General features: G+C 33.7%; 2 protein-coding genes across 3 annotated transcripts; both read right to left on the reverse strand.

The window, feature by feature from the left end:
- Positions 1–9034: 9034 nt before the first annotated feature.
- Positions 9035–12987, reverse strand: LOC107487473 (protein EARLY-RESPONSIVE TO DEHYDRATION 7, chloroplastic). The gene is given in 5 exon segments (XM_016108117.3): positions 9035–9469; positions 9981–10065; positions 11675–11841; positions 12094–12499; positions 12502–12987. Coding segments are annotated over 5 exon segments (1245 nt in total). The 5' UTR covers positions 12899–12987; the 3' UTR covers positions 9035–9279.
- A 235-nt stretch (positions 12988–13222) lies between these two features.
- Positions 13223–19407, reverse strand: LOC107487309 (alpha-mannosidase). Of its 2 annotated transcripts, XM_052262185.1 has the most exons (29): positions 19195–19407; positions 19028–19111; positions 18808–18896; positions 18554–18728; positions 18332–18451; positions 18171–18254; positions 17986–18057; positions 17637–17851; positions 17466–17559; positions 17030–17197; positions 16838–16927; positions 16542–16607; positions 16405–16461; positions 16279–16323; positions 16104–16161; positions 15819–15958; positions 15574–15633; positions 15425–15484; positions 15264–15335; positions 15128–15175; positions 14928–15047; positions 14782–14847; positions 14574–14686; positions 14393–14477; positions 14128–14238; positions 13932–14027; positions 13793–13840; positions 13622–13690; positions 13223–13503 (listed from the first exon to the last, which is right to left on the reverse strand). In XM_052262185.1, the coding sequence occupies exons 1-29, from the start codon at positions 19405–19407 to the stop codon at positions 13312–13314; spliced, it is 2910 nt and encodes a 969-aa protein (XP_052118145.1). In that variant the 3' UTR covers positions 13223–13311. The 2 variants fall into 2 exon arrangements, with proteins under 2 accessions (XP_052118145.1, XP_015963414.1); XM_016107928.3 differs by having other exon boundaries at positions 16104–16323.
- Between the last annotated feature and the right edge of the window lie 784 nt (positions 19408–20191).

Consider the following 20191-nt stretch of genomic DNA (forward strand, 5'->3'; position numbering starts at 1 on the left):
TAAATTAAATTGATATTTTGTAAGTGTGATATAAACAAATCCTATGTTCACTTGTGAGTTGTGTCATTTCGCACTTGTAATGTAAGGGCTTGGTTTTATTAAGTGGCAATATTTATTCGGTATCCACATTGATAACAAAATGCTTGTGGCTTTTATCAGATGCCACATTTGTCAGCCACCTCCTCCTCTTGATTTGCCCAATCCAACCATTTGAACCACAACAAAAACAACCTATAACCCAGCAACTAGGGGCATGGTCCAGCCCGGTTTGAAGATCTGGCTCGGGTCTAAATATTTTATGGACTAATTTGGTGTGATTTTACTGGGCCTAGAGTTCGGTAAAGATTTTAAAAATAGATCTTGTCATTATTTCGGATTGGGTTCGGGTCATTCGAAATCGGCCCGGTAGTCCGATCATCATACACAATTAATATTTTGTGTATTAGTGATAGATGATGGCTATTCTTATATAGAATTTACGTAATGTAAACTTTAATATTTTGTGTTATTAGTTATTATAAGACTATAAGTTAATGTTTTATGTTTAAAATGCATAAAATTTTAAACTAATTAATGCATAATATTGTGTTATTTGTATTGATTTAAATATTTCATGTTATTAGACAATATTAGTATTGATTATGGTTATGTTTTAATTTTAGAAGAGAGTTGGTTATTGTTATATTTTTCTAAGTGAATTTTACCATATCAAATAATAGTTGGAGTCTTGGAAATTTGGATATTTTCACATGCTAACTTATAAGAAGGTATCAAGGTAATGTAATGTTAATGGTTCGATTTTTACCCGATTTTTATCCGATATAATCGTGACCCGAAAATGTATAGATTTCATCGAGTTTAAGGTTGGATTCGAGTCTAATAAATAGGTTCGGTATATATTTCGGGTCGGATCTAAATCACATCAAACTCAGTTTCACCCGACCCATACACACCCCTAAAAGCCATGCAGCCCAAAAAGTTTTCTAATGTTTTGTTTGGATGGTATGTTGGTAAATAATGATAGGAAATAAATAAATAATAGTCAACTTATTCATCCGTCTAAATAAGTGTCGAAAATTTAAATTTTATTTTATGTATGTAACAATTTAATAGTCCACGATAGATTTACGACGAATTAGTTTTTAATCAAGATCGTAGGCAACTAAATTAACTCGCTTGATTTAGTCGAATAACCAATTCACTAATCTACTTAAATAAATATAAAAAATTTAAATTATATTTTATATACACAATAATTTAAATAACGATAAATATTTAAATAAAATTCGCATTCGTAATGAATTAGTTCTTAATCCCTTCGAACTGAAAAATATCATGGTAAATATGAAGTGGAAGCGTGTATGGTGGCCCACTCTTCCAATTCATAAGTATTGCGAAGAATTTCTCAATGTAGAGTTATATGGTGAGTGAGAATCCGTTGTTTTTGGAGAAAGGTACTTTATAGCACTTGTTTATAACCGAATTTTCTTTCTTGTCTTGGAAGCGAATCTTCGTTGAATTCAATGAACTTATTACTTTCACGAGTAAAAATATTATATATTGAAGTTCATTTGAAAAAATAGATTAACAAAATCTTTTTATACACCGACTTTGAATTTATGAGGTGTGGTCTCTTTTCAAGGGAGCAATCATTGTTCATCCCATTTGAGTTTGGAGGCTAAGAGACAATGCATGCCTTTGGCACCACGTCATTGGATCCGAATCTCTTCATGAAACTAACAAACAATATATAGAATCCATCTTTAAAAAATAAAATAAAATAACTATTTAGTAAAAATATTTTTATCTAATAAAAATAAAGATTTAACTAACAAATATTTTTAAGATATATGATAAAGTTATCAATTAAATTTTTTTTATAGAAATACTACAAAATTTAAATTTTTAATATATTTATTATGTATTTATTAAAATAAATTATTTAAAACTTTTTATTATTAATAACTTTAACTTGTGTTTTTTAGAATACAAATTAATTAGATCCTAAAAATAATTTAAAATACTTAAATAATTTAATTTATTTAATTAAATTATTTAATATAATATATATTTGTTCGTACTTGATATAAGATTTTTAAATTAATAAGTTATTGAGATTCTAATCTGTAGTAAATTGAAATTAGGCCGGAAAGACAATTTGTGAACACACTTCGATCCTTAAATTAGTAGTGCTTTAGACGATAATTTTGTTTAATTGTATATTACATGCTCAATTTTTTTCATTTATTACACTTTTTCGATAATTATTTTTAGATATTTATTATTTTTAATGTATTGCTTTAATGTCATAAATTAACAATGTTTCCAGTTATTAAATTTATATTTTTAAATGATATATTTATTAAACTTCATTAAACTAGTAACGTAATAGACTTGTTTAATCGATATTATGAAACAATGATTCTTATCTAAAATAATATTAATATTTTAATTATTATTTTCATATGAAAATATCTATCTTTTAAAAGCTATATATGAAAAGAAAATCTTGTTTGGTACATGTATATATTAGTCTTCTTAAGTGTATGCTAGATTGCTAGTTGACCCACGCCACAATGATGTGCCATCATTTATGTGAAGCGATATCTGTATATGCACATTTCAATATAATACCTTTTTGGCAATCCATGTTCAGACTTCAGATATATGGAACTTATGGAATGAAATATGAACCAACACGGATGCTTTACAACTTCAATAATTAATTTCTGACTTCTATATATGCTATGATTTTTTTTTTTTCGTCATACTTGTGATACCCCATACTATTACCTCATTCTAAGCTAAAAGTCCACCAAATGATAACCCTCGAGCAAATGTAAAAGTATTCAATAATTAACACAACTTATAGCTTGTGTTTTAGTTGTAATTTTTATTTTCAACATATACATTTAATAATCATGCACAAAATGTGTCATATTAGTCAACATATTTAACTTCATTTATCATTGATTCAAAATTTCCATAAATACAAATGTTTAATTAGATCATAATATACAATTCTTTTATATAGTAGTGTGGATAGCAACTAAACTCAATACACACACGCAATATACTAAAAATAATCAACCATTACATATTTTTATATAAAAACATACGTTATATATATATATGGCAATTTACTATAATAAATAAAATGAAAACCAATTTTATCAAAATGCACAAAATGAAAAATAGATACTAAAATGCATTTTTTTCATAATCTATGTAAACTGCGGCAGGAGTTCCGCAATTTATAGAATACACGTAATCCGCTATAGGGGTGTCGCGGTTTACGTGTGGACGTGAATTGTGCATAAACCGTGAGAAGGGTGTAGCGGTTTATGCATTACTATAAATACGCTGAATGGGTCTCGTGAATTACATTTGTGCTGAAAGAAAAAGTATTCTAGAGAGAGAAGTAGTGGTTTTCTAGAGAATGGAAAAGAGAAAAAAGTGTGGTTAAGTAGTTGAGTTGAGATCGGAGTCGAGACCATAGCGGAGACACGCAGTCTATACAGGCTCAACGGCGTTGCGCACGTGGTTGGGGGCATAAACGAAGAGGTTAGCATTATAATTTTTAGTTAATGTATTTTATATAATATTGTTCGTATTTTTCGTTGTTTTGGTTATTTTTAGTTTTGTTATTGTTAGTTAATGTATTTAAATTTAGATTTAAATTATTATTTTAATCAAAAAATATGGTATTTAAATTATTATTTTAATCGTTTATGTCTTTCATTAAATTTGGTGATTAGAAAATAGGAAGTGTTTATTACCAGTTTAAACTTTAAAATTGTAGCTATGTGGTAGATGATTATAAACTACTGTTGGATTTTTTATATGTTTAGTTTATTATGTGACATGCTCCAGCCGACTAGGTGTATATATAGTGTTCGGAGGTAGCAGAACATGCCTCTGCATGACAGGATTGTATCATATTTGGAGAGGGCGGATTTGTACCACCTGGCGAGGCTCAATGCCAGGTGGTTCTGGTTGGAGGAACCCTTAGTTAGTGCTTTCATTGAGAGGTGACGTCCTGAAACACATACCTTTCATATGCCCTTTGGAGAGTGCACTATCACGCTGCAGGATGTAGCATACCAGTTGGGACTACCCGTGGATGGTTTACCTATATCTGGGTGCCTTAATGATTTTCACCGAGGAGCACAGTCGGTTATGGCATGCATGTACTTTCTTGATATACTTCGCCGTCATTGAGTGGCACCAGGTGGATAGGGTGTTGCCACAGCTAGGTGGCGTTCAGCACGAGCCTGAGCCAGCCTCGAACATTGATTTTCTCCATGCCAATGATGGGAGGGGTGGAGACAGATGGTTCCCGAGCTACTACCAGCTATGACACCTTAGTTGGCAGAACAGGGTCGATGCTGTCCTGAGTATCCCCCGGGTGCTTGATCCCGGGCCGTCCGCAGACTTTCTACAATGGTGGTACAGAGTTGCACTTAGGTTTCTGTCACCAAATTCCTTGATTGCCGATCCTAGGGCCGAAGAAATCTCACAGGATGTTGTTCAGAGGGGGTCATCACAGGCTCCTTCGAGGGTGCCCATGCCAGACGTGCCAATTGACAGGCGTGTCGAGCGGCGATGATGTGTTGGTACCCGAGCTACAAACCAGGAGTGACGATGGCTGGATGACATGATCCAGGATGACAGATCCAGCGGCGATGGAGTCGGACATGCCGATCACCGTGTCCGGCGTGGCCGTCCTCAGCGTCGGGGTGGTTCATCAGGGGGGACATCTGCTGGTCTTGGTGATAGACTCGCTGAGCATGCAAGGGCGGAGACCCAGGAGGTTCTTCTTACACATGTTTCTAGCTCCTCCCAGATATACCATGACATCCATGGCCAGATGTATGATGACCTGGCGGGTCCAACTTTCATGATGGATATGGACCACGAGGTTGGAAGTTCACAGTTCTATTCCGACTTTGCAGATCTCATTCGGGATGACCCTCCACATTTTCAGCACCAGACCCCACAGAATCAGGTGCCTGAGACCCGCCCCAGATGGACGTTGCGCAGGGATACCGCCCAGATATGGATGATATGCAGTGGTACTAGCCGCAGATATCTGACCCTCATGGATTCCAGCCCCAACTACATATAGACCTGAATGAGCCTGTTGGGAGTCCGTATGACAGTTGGTTGGGCATGGGAGGGACGCCTGCATCTGCATATGGCGTGGGCATGCCGGTTGATCCTTCAGCACAGCAGCGTCAGAGGTCCGCCAAAGTGAGACGGGCCGCTCGATGTGGTACAGGGTCGCATCTCCTGGGCGCATTTGGACATGACTCTGACGACTAAGATGAGGACAGGCAGGAGCCGTAGCTTACTATTTTATGTTTCCATTGATGATACTTATGTATGTCGGTTTTACCATGTACTTTTGTATTATATGTGTTTGTATTTAGTTTATTTCCATTAAATTAGGTGTATCTAATGTATGTTTTTTGTTAACCATACACTTTGTTTTATATTTATATAAATTGTATACTAATGCATAAACCGCTACACCCCTCTCGCGGTTTATGCACAATTCACGCCCACACGTAAACCGCGACATCCCTATTGTGGTTTATGCTCGCTCCTTTTTACACGTAATCCGCGACACCCCTATAGCGAATTACGCATATTTTGTAAATCGCGGAACTCCTGACGCAGTTTACATAAATTATAAAAAAAATACATTTTGATATCCATTTTTCATTTTGTGCATTCTAGTAAAATTGGTTTCTATTTTATTTATTATAGTAAATTGTCCATATATATATATACAAAAAATTAAATACCAAGCTAGCTTACTACTCGTATAAATGTATGTTAAAAATGAGTTAAATAATGTATAATATGTAGTGGTGTATATATATAAAAAATTCTGTCACCAAATTAATTATTCATATAAATACACATTAAAAATATGTAAAAATAATGTATATATGTGTGTGTGCGCATATGTTTTGGCTTATTTTTGGTATCAACTTAATTTAATTTGTATAAATTTCACTAAATTTTTATCTAACAATTTTCAGATATCAATTTCATGTGAAATTGAATACACCTGAGTTTCCACCAATAGTATTTTATGATAAGTGGTGGTAGCTAGTAATGAATACGTGATCTTTGATCACAAATATTTAGAAGCATGCGAATGTGGGTACATTAAAGAAAACCATAGTTGGTAAAATGTGGGCCTATTAGGAGTGCACTTGGTGTGTCGTCTAAGATGAAATGAAACAATATAATCTCTAGAATTACAACAAACCTTTGTGCTCCAACTCACCAATCCACACAGGAACCTCTTTCATGGTGTATCTCTAAAATTTAGTAGAAGATAGAGAATTTAAGCACTAGGGTTAAACCCTTTTTAATGGTGTGTGTTGTGGAAAAGAAAAGAAAAGGTTTGAATTGCTTTGTGACACAAATTTTCTATTGTATTCTATTTCCATTGTGTCGCTATAAAACATGACCTAATATGTAACGAAAAAATAAAATGCATGCAATATAATAATAATGACCTAATTATGATAAACAATATCATATATATATAAAATAAAAATTATATAATGTTCGTCGTTAGTACAAACAAGTGGAGAACTTTAATTTCCTTTGCCTACTAAACTCATCTTTCTCTTGTTTCTTTTTCTTAAAAAGAGAACTTCTATTAATCTTTTCTCAACTTGTTTTATTTATATTTTTTTTCTTCAAGATAGATAAGGCAATAATAATCAAGTAAATTATTAGTTTATAAGAATAGATTAACGTTGAAAGTGTATATAATATTAATTCATTTTTCCAATTTGTTGAAATCCATGAAAGATATAGCCACTTAAAATAGTCTTTGAATTACTATATTAATGACAAGCATATTGGCAACAACCCAGCAAAACAAATAGCTATATAGATATGCAAAATCTTAGGGCACCATCACAATAGTGGATGGATAAAGGGACCAAATTTAGTGACACATACATAGCCCACTTATAATCAAATCAAGTTTTGATAAGTTCTATTCCAAGGATGAAGATACCAATTTTTTTGGGGGTCAAAGAAGGAATTAAATTCCCGAGGACCGTAAGCTCTAACGAGTGGCAACACTAGCTTTTGAGTGTTCCATTCATTCTTGATTATATTATAGGAAGAATTTTAAGTGTATCGGAAATATCAGTGTTCCAATTGTTTTAACTGTTGATCTGAATTATAAAAAATATATATAATATATATTAATTGAAATCAACGGTTAAAACAATTGAAATACCGTTGTTTTTCGATACATTTAAAATTTTTCCTATACTATATAGGTTTTTCATGACCGAAAAAAAATACTATATAATTTTTGTTGAAAGGATTTTTTAGGCATTTTCAATGACAATTACAAAAGTCATGATTTATTTATGGATACAAGCATGTCTATGTTTTTTTTAAAAAATGGTTGACTCTTGTCCTACACTAGGAATAAGAAAATACCTCACTCCGGTGTTCTTAATATTTTTAAATAAGTCAAGCTATCCAACACCACAATTATATGTAGAAATCACTAACCTACTTGCTAGTAAAAATTAAAAAAAATCTCATTCTATTATTATTATTTTGAAAAAGTCATTTTAAAATTTTTCATAATTTTTTAGTGTTTTAATAATTTTGACTACTAAATCCATTTTTTAAAATATAATATCAACTTTTTCTTAATTAATTTATGAGTGTTTCAGAATATTCATAGATAAAAATAATAATTACTTTTATTTTCTAAAAAAGTTCAAGCAATCCAAGGTCACAATCATATTTACCAGTAACAAACTTGCTGGTAAAAATTTAGCATACTGCGTTTTAGGCTTAGCATAATAGTATGAAATTAACATGGGTCTAGTTAGGTACCAGATATGAATATGATACATGTTACAATATAAATAATAATAAAGGGGACATAGTTTCCACACAAAAGTAAGATTTGATTCGCTGCAAAGACTTTAGAATATTATCTTACATTGAAAAATTGATGAGAGGCTGTGTGGTACACATTCAAAAGGGATTAGATAAGTTGGTTCTCCAATAATGCTTTACCCTTCCCAAACCCCTTAAAAAGATTATTATTAAGCATATCTAACAGCAAATTATATTATTCCATAGGCCATAGGGCACTAACTATGCCCATACCCTAATTCCCCAAATGTGAATCACGTATAGGTGAAGTCCAAGAGTTGCTTGGTCCACCACTGATATGATCCTCCCTCCAATGTCAATTTTCGTTTCAGATTGTGACATGTGGAGATGCTTGCTTAAATTATAGATGCACTAATGATAGATATGATTACAATTTATATCTTCTAGAAAATTCATTTTGCTCTTACGTAATATGATAAAGATGTCACACAATTAAAAAACAAAAGTAGAGCTTATCTTCAGAAAATGTGAACCATTTGGAACCCTTGTTACTTACGGTGGAAAAGTAAGTTTAAGTAAAGGAAAATACAATTTAGTATTTGTTTTGCAAACCTAAATGTCACATAATCTTATTATTTATGTCATTGTCTCAACTGATATAGAAGGAAGGAGCCAGTAAGGATCAAATGAGTGTTTAAATCATCATCAATAACACACTGCAAAATATCACATCAGAAAATGTTGAATAAATAAGATTAGGTGAAAAAAGAGTAGCCAAAGATAGTTAACAATAAAGTTAAAGATCAAAGTGCAAAAATATCGCACTAGAAAAAGCAATGTATTAAGATTAGGTGACAATAAATCTCGTATTTATATCAATCTGAGTAGATCCAAATACTGAAAATAACATGAGAAAATGATGTGTAACTACCTTAAGTGATAATGAAAGTACAAACTAATTAGGGCTGATTTTCCAGCACTCAGCTGTGCAATATCTTCCAATGTTCTAAGCACATTGAAATTGGAGTAGAAACTAAAGGTAGCATAATATTCCTCGTTCCACAGAAAGTGAAAGTGGTATGATACTATAAACGCACTTTGGAAACAACTTATGCCAACAAAGGATACATGCAGCTCAGAATCAAATGTAAACTTCATTAAAATTTCTAACATTCATCCCTAAACATTAGTGAATTTTTTTTCATGCCACAAGAGAAATAAATACAATAGCCACACTTTACACATGTACATGAATACACTAAAAGCAACAAATGATATGTTTATGTTCTCAACTTCTCATGTTCTCTCCGAGAAAAAAGTAGGTAATGGAAAGCTGACATAAGCTTTACATAAAATTAAATTCAACTAATCTTCGCATAATTACTTGGAACTTTTGGCCTTAAATTCCTCAGCTGCAGCTTTAAGACCAGTTTTGGCGAGGGAGGTAGGTTTAAGAGCACTCTTAGGGTTAAGAGCTTTCCTAATCTTGACAGCAGCCCAAGCAGCACTCAAAGCATGACCAGCAGCACCAAGCCCTTCCTTTGTCGCCTCAGCAGCCTGATCTCCATATCTGCAGTATAAAAATGTCCAATATCACTTCCGAACTGTTAGAGAACGAATGGAAATTCAACCACACATCTAATGTCAATGAAAATAAAACACCAAAAAGATTTCCTAGAATGGATGTCGTTCTCTAAGTTGTAAAAGAAATTTCATCTGGACTCACATCAGAAAGGAAATCAAGGAAAGAATTTTGCCTATAACAATTTAACAATACACCAAAATGCAATCCTTATATAATTTTAAAGCTCTGCTGGTTTCTTTTGTTGGTAATTTTCTTATAAAATTACACCAAATTCAATGCAATCCTTGAGCTCTGGGTATTTGATGCAGGATTTTACATGCCACAGTGAAATTACTGGTGTACTATATGCCCCCATAATATCATAACAGTAGAATAGCCAGAGAGCATGAGCTTTTAAGTTTAGGAAATACAGATGATACAATCAACATATTAAAATCCTAATAATATACCTATTTTATGATCTAGAATTCTAGATTATACATCAAAGAAACTTTACCTATGATTGACAAGCTCAGTTGTTACATCGGATGATGTTGACATTACATTTCTTCCAGCTACTTCGACAGCATCACACACTTTATCTGTTTACAAGAAAACAAAAACACAAAACAGTATGTAAATTTGGAAATTCAAACTTTTCCAGGATAGATCTATCACAGGAAAAATTAGCAGTGTAATAGTAGTTAGGTTGGTAAAATATGAAGTACCAACAGAATCATCGCCAGTTGATCTTAAAATTACTAATATAAAATTGTGCAGCCAGATAAATATAAATGATTACAGACAAACAGATTTATGGCAAGGCTGGAAAGCCCTAACAATACCTAAATGCAGATCAAGGAGATTAGATGAAAAGCAAATGATTACGGGAATAAAAAAAGGGCAGCCCCGTGCAAAACATCCTGCATTACACAAGGTCCATGAAAGGACCGCACCCAAATGGGAGAATGTAAAACATCTAACCCAATGCAGACATCAGTGGTTGATTGACTTGAACCTGTGACCTTCATATCACATGCCGGCATCTCCACAATTTCTCTAATGTTCTCTTTCAAATGCTTAAGGGCTTATTTGGGTGAACTTTTAAGAAAAGATCTTATAGAAAAGTAAAAGTAATTTTATGTTTGGATAACTCATGCAAAAAGATCTTTTTATTTTATCAATTATATTTGGGTATAACCATATAAAAATAGTTTTTTGTTTATTTGTTATGTGAAAAACATCTTTCTTTTAAAGAAAAAAGATCTTTTAAAAAAAGATGTAAATTGTAACTTTTCAAAAAATATGTTTTTTTTTTTTATTTTTCTAGTACTTTTACTTTTACTACTAAAAATTTACCAAACACGCTAAAAAATAAAAAAAAGATCTTTTTTCGTTGAAAATTTTTTTTTTTATCAACTTAATGATGCCCAAACAAGCACTAAATGATTAATCAAAACTAAAAAATGGCACATAATCTAACTGACTCTGATCTAACAATTCAGCATCATAGACAAAACACCAGCATTCTCAAACTCCAAACAATTAATGTAGTTTACACGTCTCTGTAATCAAATTATAGATTCTGATTGCAAAATAACCCAATGATAAGGGATTGACAAAGTAAACATGAAACAATCATTATGATATTCCAATGGCATCATCCTCTGTTGTAAGCACATATATGAGTGACAAACTCGGTGTACACTAAAATATTTTTCAATCTCATGCTAAACTTCACAACTATTTGAAAACAAATAAGATAACTCTACATCTAAAATATCCTTTAGATGATGCAATATAATTACAAGGGTAAAATAAATATAATACGCAGCCAACAACGTTACACCTAAACAGATTGTAACATTTACCAAAACAACTCCTATATAGGCAAACATCCCATTTCCACCTCATTCAGTTTCTGTTATATTCCTATAAATGTATAACAAATAGAAAGCATGAACTTTGAAGCCCACAAAAAGAAAATTCTTAAGAAGCTAACAGTTATATCTTATTTTCTTTTATTTGTCCAGAGAAGATAGAGGGTCATCTACTTATTCCCTTCGTCCCATATAGTAACTAGGAAGATATTTCGTGTTTAGCTATAGGATAGAGTGTGCAACTCCAAGCAGCAAGCAATATTTTGCTGATTTTGCTGGTGCATATTGATTAACAATATCAAATACAAGCAACAATGTAACTTTGACTTACTGAATCCATCCAATGATGCAAGCACAACTTCCCCTGGGAGCATGCTGAAGAACTTCTTTCCTGCTTTTGAGTTTGCCAATGAACTGGCGAAGAATCCAGAGACTTTCAGGACACCGGACAGGAACCCATTTGCCACCTTCTCTGTCATTTTACTCACTCTCTTAACCCTTAAAAGAAAAACAGAAAAGAAAAAGAGTGTCAAGTATATAAATAGCTCAAAACTGATAAACAAGAAGAAAAGACAAGTATAACAACTCTAACTTCTTTGGCTACAAAACATTAGCTAGAAAACAACAATCACAAAAGATTGAGACACTTTAAAATACTACTTTAAATAGCAAGAGATTTAAAAAATGAAACTTTGAGCAAAGAAAGAACAACATTATTACAATAACAAGATCATATAACACCAAACAAACCTTCTAATCCGCTTCATGGTTTCAGGGCTAACTTGAGCCTGCGAGCGAGGGCTCATCCTCTTCTTCATAACCTCGTTCCCCCATTTCAACCTCTCCACAGTCACATCCCCACACCAAAGAATCCCCTTGATCACGTGCCCGGAACCCGCCGCAATCATCCTCGCCGCGGTTCCACTATAATCCTCCACATTTGGGGCCAGCGTGGTCCAATACGCAGCGCTTCGCTCCTCCAACATCTCCTTCTTCTTGGCCGAATCTAAATCCTTTGGCGAAGTCTCCTTCGCCAATGAACCATCTAGAACCTCCCCTTTTTTCTTCGAACTCTCAGAAACCTTCTGCACCGAGAAATTGCTACAGCTCTGCAAAACCGCGTCCAGCTCCCTCAACAATCCCTCTTGCCCTTGGCGAGGGGCCATTGGATCTCGTCGGCAACGCGGGCGTAAACGGCGACGGCGCTGTCACCCTGCCGGAGGCGGATGATGGAGAAGTCGCCGGAAGCGAGCTCGACGCTGTAGTGGGTGTCGATGAGGTTGAGGATGGCGCCGGGGATCCTGATGAGGACCTCCTCGGTAGCGGCCGGTGGAGCAGACGGCGAATGAACACTGCCATCGCTGCTTCCGGTGTCATTTCGGGGAAATAGGGTTTGGACAAGGTCGCTGAGGTCATCAACGTCAAGGGAAGGGTAGAGAGAACTCTGCTGTTGATAATTAGGTTTTTGGAAGGACGAATTGGCTTCGGGGTTGGAATCGATTACTTCTGGGTAGAGAGAGTTTCTGGGTTTAGGTTTTTGGGAGAGGGAATCCATTGATGAACGAGATCGAAATTCGGAAACTTGTCACTTCAGTAACACTCTCACCCAGGTGTGGATATTCATATTGTTGTTCTTTTTGCGAGGGAAGCAAGCTGGACCAATCGGAAACTGACGCGTGGCGCCAACTCATTTTCTGAAGCTTCCCGCCCGAATACCGGTATGAACTTTATCTTATTTTATTTCTGCTTACAGTTATGTTACGCGCTTCGGAAACAGAAACACGTTCCTTTTTTATTTTATTTTTTTTATCTTAAGTGTTAAGAAAAAACATCCTAAATAAAATGGTGATATGATATTGTTGGACCGACATTAATAATCTCAATTTTGCTTTTGTATTATTATTCATAAGATGCTGATTTTTGTTTTAACGAAGATCCTTGTACTAATTAATGTTATGTACATTGTTTTCAAAATTTCAAGAGGAATGTACGTATTTCCATGGGGCCAAGCTCAACAAGAAGATGGAAACTGTTAACAGGTCCACCTTTAAGTGGTGGTGGTGGTTGTTGCCCCTTGTCGCCCTCAACCTTCCATGTCTTCTTCTTCATGTTTGACTTCTCTTGGTTTGCTGATAAACTAACCTCCTTTAATTCCTTTATCTACAAAATGTTTGAGGAAAAAGCACTAATTACCAATCAAACATTTAAACAAAACTGTTCTTCACTTGGACGGGAAAAATTTCACATTGTACTCATCTATGGGAGAGTGTTAAGTTACCTTTTTTGAGGCAAACATTCTCTTCAATTTAACTTTGGCCAAACTTGAATAGTGAGCATCTTCACCTTGCTGGTTTAGCATTGAAAAAACATGAGGCAAACTTTGAGTAATTTGGTAGCAGAAAGAAAGTTAGCATCAAGTGATTCCTGCTAATTAGTTATAATAGTTTACCTCATATAGATGTGCCAAACGGAGGAGCACACTGCCATCATCCAATTCCTGCAAAATGCATCGAGTAAGAGAGCGTGCGTACGAATTGCGCGCGCACGGGTGCAATGCAAGAGCAGAAAACTATTGTAGCTAAGTGTACCTCAAGAGTTATCAAAGCAACATTGGGAGGCAAGCTGTAATTTGGGTCCATCAAAGTTCCTTTGCTCAAATATGAGGACTTCCAATTTCCTATGTTCTGATCAATTATTCAACATCGAATATATGTTATATGGCAAATTGGCAATGAAATGTAGCATAACATATCAAGTAAATCATGTCATAGTATGAAGGCATACCTCGTGTGTAAAAGCCAATAAGAGTGGGGAGTAAACTTCCTGACCAGTTGAACGGCGCCACCGGGAACCATCTCCTAGTTTGTGGATGCCCATGTAATAGTTTCCTCTTACCTAATACAAAGAATGATTTTACTTCAGAGTGATTTACAATTATCTGCATTTCAGTCAAACATATATATGCCTTAACATGAACATTCTTTTTTCATTGAATCAATTAGCTAGGAGGATGTGTAAAAATATAAACTAATCGGTGATGTTGGCATACTGTTAGCCCTTGGCATTTATCATCTATGCAAACTTGTTCATCAAGTGATTCGCCTACTCCTCTGCCATCCTCGGTGAGCATGCGCCTTGTGTGGTAAGAAAAATAAGCTATGAGTGAGTGTTCTGCATACAATGAAATCTTACTGAAATAACATGTAATTTCATGTTGTTTGGTATTGTACCTATGAAGCATTAGTTCCACCTCACCATCTCTAATGCTCGCGCCACCAGTGGCACGATCAACTAGGACTGAGAATTCAGACTTCTTATCCTTAATATAAATTCCTAAATTAAGCTGCAAAGGGAGACACAAGTAAAGATAAAACATTTTTAGAAAAACCAAATACCAATCATTAGCAACATGAAAAATAAATTGAGTGAAGGCCTTACTGGATAATAGTTTCCTGCTACAGGTTGATTAACTTCAAGGGGCCAATCTTCCCTATAACCTCGAACCTGCATAACCATTTTTTTCGGTTTACATCACCGGATTCTTCTTTGTCAATGGAAGAAAAGTTGTGTAATTAAGAGTTTACCCGTTTGAGAAAATCTCTTCCATTAGAATCAGTATAAAATTCCTTGTTTGTAACCATATTTGATGTCATTTGTGTGATCACCTCTTTCCCAACTTCATCATCTGTGGGAATTGGACCAATCTGCACAAATGAATTTGTCTTAAACTCATTACCTTATCTGTTCATAATCCAAACAAAGGCATAGTGCTAAAGTGACTTACAGTGTATTCAACTTCAGCATGCTCTTTATCTATGTAGAGCCTAGTGACCTATCATAAACAAATAATAAGCCAATCATGCAACTCATCTTAAGAACAAAACTCTCACATAAATTGATATATAATAAGATTTTCTAACCTGGTAAATCCAAGAACTAATATTCTGATGTACCTCATGAACTAGTGGTCCTTGAACTACCTTGTAGGACACCTGTATTATATCATATTAATCCACAATATCTTGCATAAAAAAGTAAAGCCTTATAACATTTAAGTTTTGGTACACTAGCTGAAACTTACTGATCTTGAAACAATACTTGGAGAGGATCCATTAGGCCGGAATATATATGCACCAGAAGCCTAGAGAAAAAACACACACTGATATTAAAGAACACTCTTTTGGTTTAATTGTCATTGGAATGAGTACTCTGTGAATCAAATTCAAATACCTGATCCGACTCGTCGCTAGAGCCATACCAGAGATAGCTTTGCTGAATTGGTATATCAACCTGGAAAATTTGGTTTGTCAACCAGAACCTTTTCTTTGGTGCATGAATTTGTTGAAGGCCAATTTTCATTAACAAATAAATATTGTAGAATTTTTTTGGTTGTGAAATTTATCATGAATGACACCTCAATAATTAAAAAAAAATGGAAATTCTTGTTTGCCTTATAAACATGCAAATTTACTTACTCCAGTTCTTGAATTATACATCCTTTCAAGTTTTCCAGACTTGGAAGAAAAGGACATCTTCAAATTTCCGGGTCCTAATTCAATGGTCTTGTTTTTCTGAATGATTGAATGTGATGAGACAAATCCATTTCTACCTTTGCCTACTCAAATTTCAAGACAATATACAAAGGCATATCAGAAGCAGAAAATATAGATGAGAAACAGAACCATACTGCTTATATGATCATCCAAAAGAATCAATTCGATTGAATACAGTTCATGAATCAAAATTAAACTCGCACATACCTTTTCCCAGTGCTCTAGAAATGAAGTATGTAGTCCATCCAAGAGGAGGCACTGACACCTGAAACAGAAGCCAGTATTTTGGGGCTTGCTTTGGTGAGAATCCTAAATAGGCCTTGACATATAATTCTCTTAAATTTCTTGTAACATTATCCACTTCCACATATTGTGTTTCGACCTTATTCCCGAACGAATCTTCGACAACAAGATTAGCATCATTAACCTAAAAGCAGAGAATAGTTCTAGTCTCATTGTGCAAAAATGTACAAAGTAACCACAATAATATAAGCAAACATATACTCACTGGTATTCTGATAATATCAGAACGATTCCATCCAAGTGGATTATATACCACTAACACCTGGAATCAAGCATTAAGATATGATAATAAAATTACAAAAATTTAACCAACATTCATAAACAAAAATGTAATAACATTACCAAACTTTTTCCTTGAAGATTATTGTCTGATGTTGGTGGGCAGTAACTGATATTGAGTAGTTGACACTGATAAAATCAAATGACAGATTAGAAAGCAAAATATGAGGATCAACTTCATAATCTTCAAAAACACATTTTACATAAGTTGGATAATCAAGTACTAAAAATGAATGTCAATGCAACATGTTTATATATATATGATTTTGCAGGGCACATAGACAAGACAGTTGACTGCTTAAATCATTCAGTTAAGATGAGTTTGTTCCATAACCGTAGTATGATTTGGAATTAGTTACCTGGGAAAATACCGATGCAGGTGTTGAGTGATGAACTCCAGGATTCTTGCTAGCAAGATTAGCCAAAGAAGAACTAATGACAGCTTCAGCCTATATGAAACCAATGTGGAGAATTATATTACTGGAAAACAAATTCTAATGTAGGACACAAAAATAGATTATGATCATTTTTCAAAATTTGATGCTGCTGACCTTAGATGCTCCAATAGCGAGCCTTTTCATGTAGTCATTAGTTGTATGCTGCTTGGCAGTACCAGAAATAGCATCATGATGCTGTGCAATTGCTAGAGCATCTCCAAGGTCATAAATCTGGCTTACTGTGGTTTTCTTTCCAGCCAAGAATTCAAGTTGACGCGCTGTCTATATCGAAAAATTGAAATATTGGCAATGATCATTTGTTCAGAATTGTTGTATTTTGAGGACCAAACAAAGAAATGATTTCAGGTTCAAATCTTCTATAAGATTGAAAATGCTAAAAGCTGCTGTTAGTTGCTTCTTTTACATATTCTTTTGCAATTCTTCTTAATTTTTAAGAAATATATACAAATACATAAAGACTGATTTTATTTTCTCCGAGTAAAATAAGAATCAAAGAAGTGTGAAATCATTAAACCAATGTGAATCATACCAAGTAGTATCCACTCAGCATCCTAACATATCTCTTAAATGCAGGGCGACTGCTGAAATATCCTGTCCAATAAGCATTTACTCTATCTGCATACCTAAAAAAAATAAATCATCATCAATAATAAGAGCATGAGCTGCTTCATTAAGAAAAGAACCTTAAACAGATCCTTACGGAAAGTAGTCGTCAGTTTTCAGAGGCCATGATTGGTTTGCTGCATTTTTAGCATCAGTGTAAAGTGATGGTGTAGAATACAAAGCATTCACTCTGCCATCCTTATTAACATGGTGAATTAGTTTATCCATTTGCTTGAACCAAGTTTCTGCATATTGGTATTGGAAATCATCGCCCATTGTCCACATAACATGGTTTGTTCTAGTCACATTTGCCTATTATATGTACAAGCAAACTTTAAACTTTAAACACACTTCCTTTTATATTTATTCAATTTTGAATGGCAGGAATGAACATTAAGAAAATTGCACTATGCATTAGCATAAGATCTTGTAGATAATGGGATTACTTGTGCAACAGCAGCAGCAATGAAGTCCTCAACTCGATCTTTAACATAGTAATCAAATAGATGAGGATCATCCTGAAAATTGCATACAGATTGTAACATAGCATGAATGAGCCTCTTGGTTTAACAAAATATCTGCAATAATCCAAAAGGTTTCAACTTTCAAGTAGTAGATAGAATGTTAGAACCTGGATGGGATCATAGGTATCATCGATTTCAAAATGAAAACCTGCTGGTGGACTATAATGAACCGGAAAAGCATTGGCAAAAATCTGCAGAAAACAATCAACAGAATTAGTCATTTTTAAGCTAAAGAAATGATTGAGAGTACACAAGTTCCAATCAAGACCTGTGCTGAAGATTCAAATGTTTTGGATCCACGCCACACAACTTCGAGAGATTTATCAACTTTTCGCTTATCTCTATCCTGATAATCAATCCTAGCAAAGTGTAGAGATTCAAACCCAAGCTGCAAGAACAGTATCAAATCAAAGTTTTCATTTTTGTTCAGAACAACCACTCTCACAATTAGGATTTAATACACTTAACATTCCAATTGAAGACAACACACCTCAGCACCAAGGAGATAAGCTTGAACAGCAGAATGCCCAAATGGATCAATCTGCCACCCGGCTCGAGGGACCTTGTTGAAGTGTTTCTTGATGAAGAGATGACCAAATGTAGTTTGATCAATCATGTCTATGTAATGGGTGGTTGCTTCATCATGCATGCACCAACCACCGTTTCTGCCATCATCACAATCACATTCATTCCTCATTGACATCAAAGATAACTAACTAACTAACTAACTAAATAATTGCATACATGAATTCTAGCTGCCCTGCATCCACAAGCTTTCTCACTATTGCTTGTGTCTCTTGATTTTGTTCTACCCACCATCTATTGAAAAATGCCTGCCATAGTATACCATTCATGTTAATAGAGCCGTTAGATGACACTTTAGTCAAGTTTGTCAAATCATTTAATCAACTTTACACGAAGTTAACTGCAGATAAGTTTTCAACATATACTATATATATATTACCATTTCAGCAAACACAAATTTCCTATTTGGGTCCTTCTGCAGTGACATAACCACAGAGTCCAGCACATTCTCAACACATGCCACCTGAAAAACATTCAAACACAATACACCAATGAGGCTAGAAACTAAAAGAACAATGCAAGTAACTGTATGAGACTAAGAGGAACCTGAATAGTTCTGTTTGATCCAACATAGTATTGGTCAACAGTTTTGAGCCAACCAACATCATCATGGGAATGTGGAACAAGATGAACATTGATTTTGCCTGGGACTACACCTGCTCCAGTGTTGTGCTTTGCAGAAATCACTACTCTGCAATATAAACAAAACAATGAGAGAGCATTTAGATACTCTGAAACTGGTTTCGTTCTCTTTCCCATTTCCAAACCCAGAAAACTTGATAGTGAATACAAAAAGCCAAAGCCTTTTATGGGGAAGTTTTATTAGCATTTAATGTGTATTTTGTATTTATTTTTAATGTATATTTTATATTATAATGTATATTCTACTAATGAATAATTTTAGTATACACCTAATATGATTGTTTAGTTTAATATATCTGTTTGATATGCAAAATTAATTATGCTATATAGTATAGATTTAACATGCTCTATTGTTTAGAAATGAATTAGATAATATGTAAAAATATTATACAAAACATTCGACTAGCAATTTGTATATGATTTATATAATTATTCGAAAAAATACAAAAAAATACAATTTTAATGTACATAATAATTATATTTAACCATTATTTTTTAACTTAATTGAGTAACAGTATGTACTAAATTTGATTAATGAAGAAATTTAAAATTTTTTTTAATAGTATATTAAAATTTATTTAAAGTTTATAACAGTTGATAATATATGAGTATATGACACATTAATATTCTATAGAAATTTAATTATTTTTTATATTATAAAATTGCAAAATTATTATGTATGTAAAATTATTGAAGTGATACAAATACAAAGAGTAATATATATGACAAAAATTTATTTTTTATTATATATTTAGATCAATTTTTATATGATATAAATAAATATATAGATGCAATTTTACCAATTTAAATAGTTTGATGATATATCTTCTTATTAACTGTAGAGAATAGTTGTGATAATAATCTAATTGGATAAGAATAAATTTATTTATTGTTAAAATAG

This window comes from Arachis duranensis, chromosome 5, assembly GCF_000817695.3.
Source record: "Arachis duranensis cultivar V14167 chromosome 5, aradu.V14167.gnm2.J7QH, whole genome shotgun sequence".
NCBI lineage: Eukaryota > Viridiplantae > Streptophyta > Magnoliopsida > Fabales > Fabaceae > Arachis > Arachis duranensis.

Bases quoted from the DNA above. Each gene is read 5' to 3' on its own strand.
- LOC107487309 (XM_016107928.3), bottom strand. From the start codon at position 19,407: ATGGGAAAGAGAACGAAACCAGTTTCAGAGTATCTAAATGCTCTCTCA. The intron at 18,452-18,553 runs GTGTGTTGTCTT...CTGTTCTTGCAG, and splicing joins CTTATCTCCTTGGTGCTGAG to CTTGGGTTTGAATCTCTACA. The intron at 14,028-14,127 runs GTATGCCTTCAT...ATAATTGATCAG, and splicing joins TATTGGCTTTTACACACGAG to AACATAGGAAATTGGAAGTC.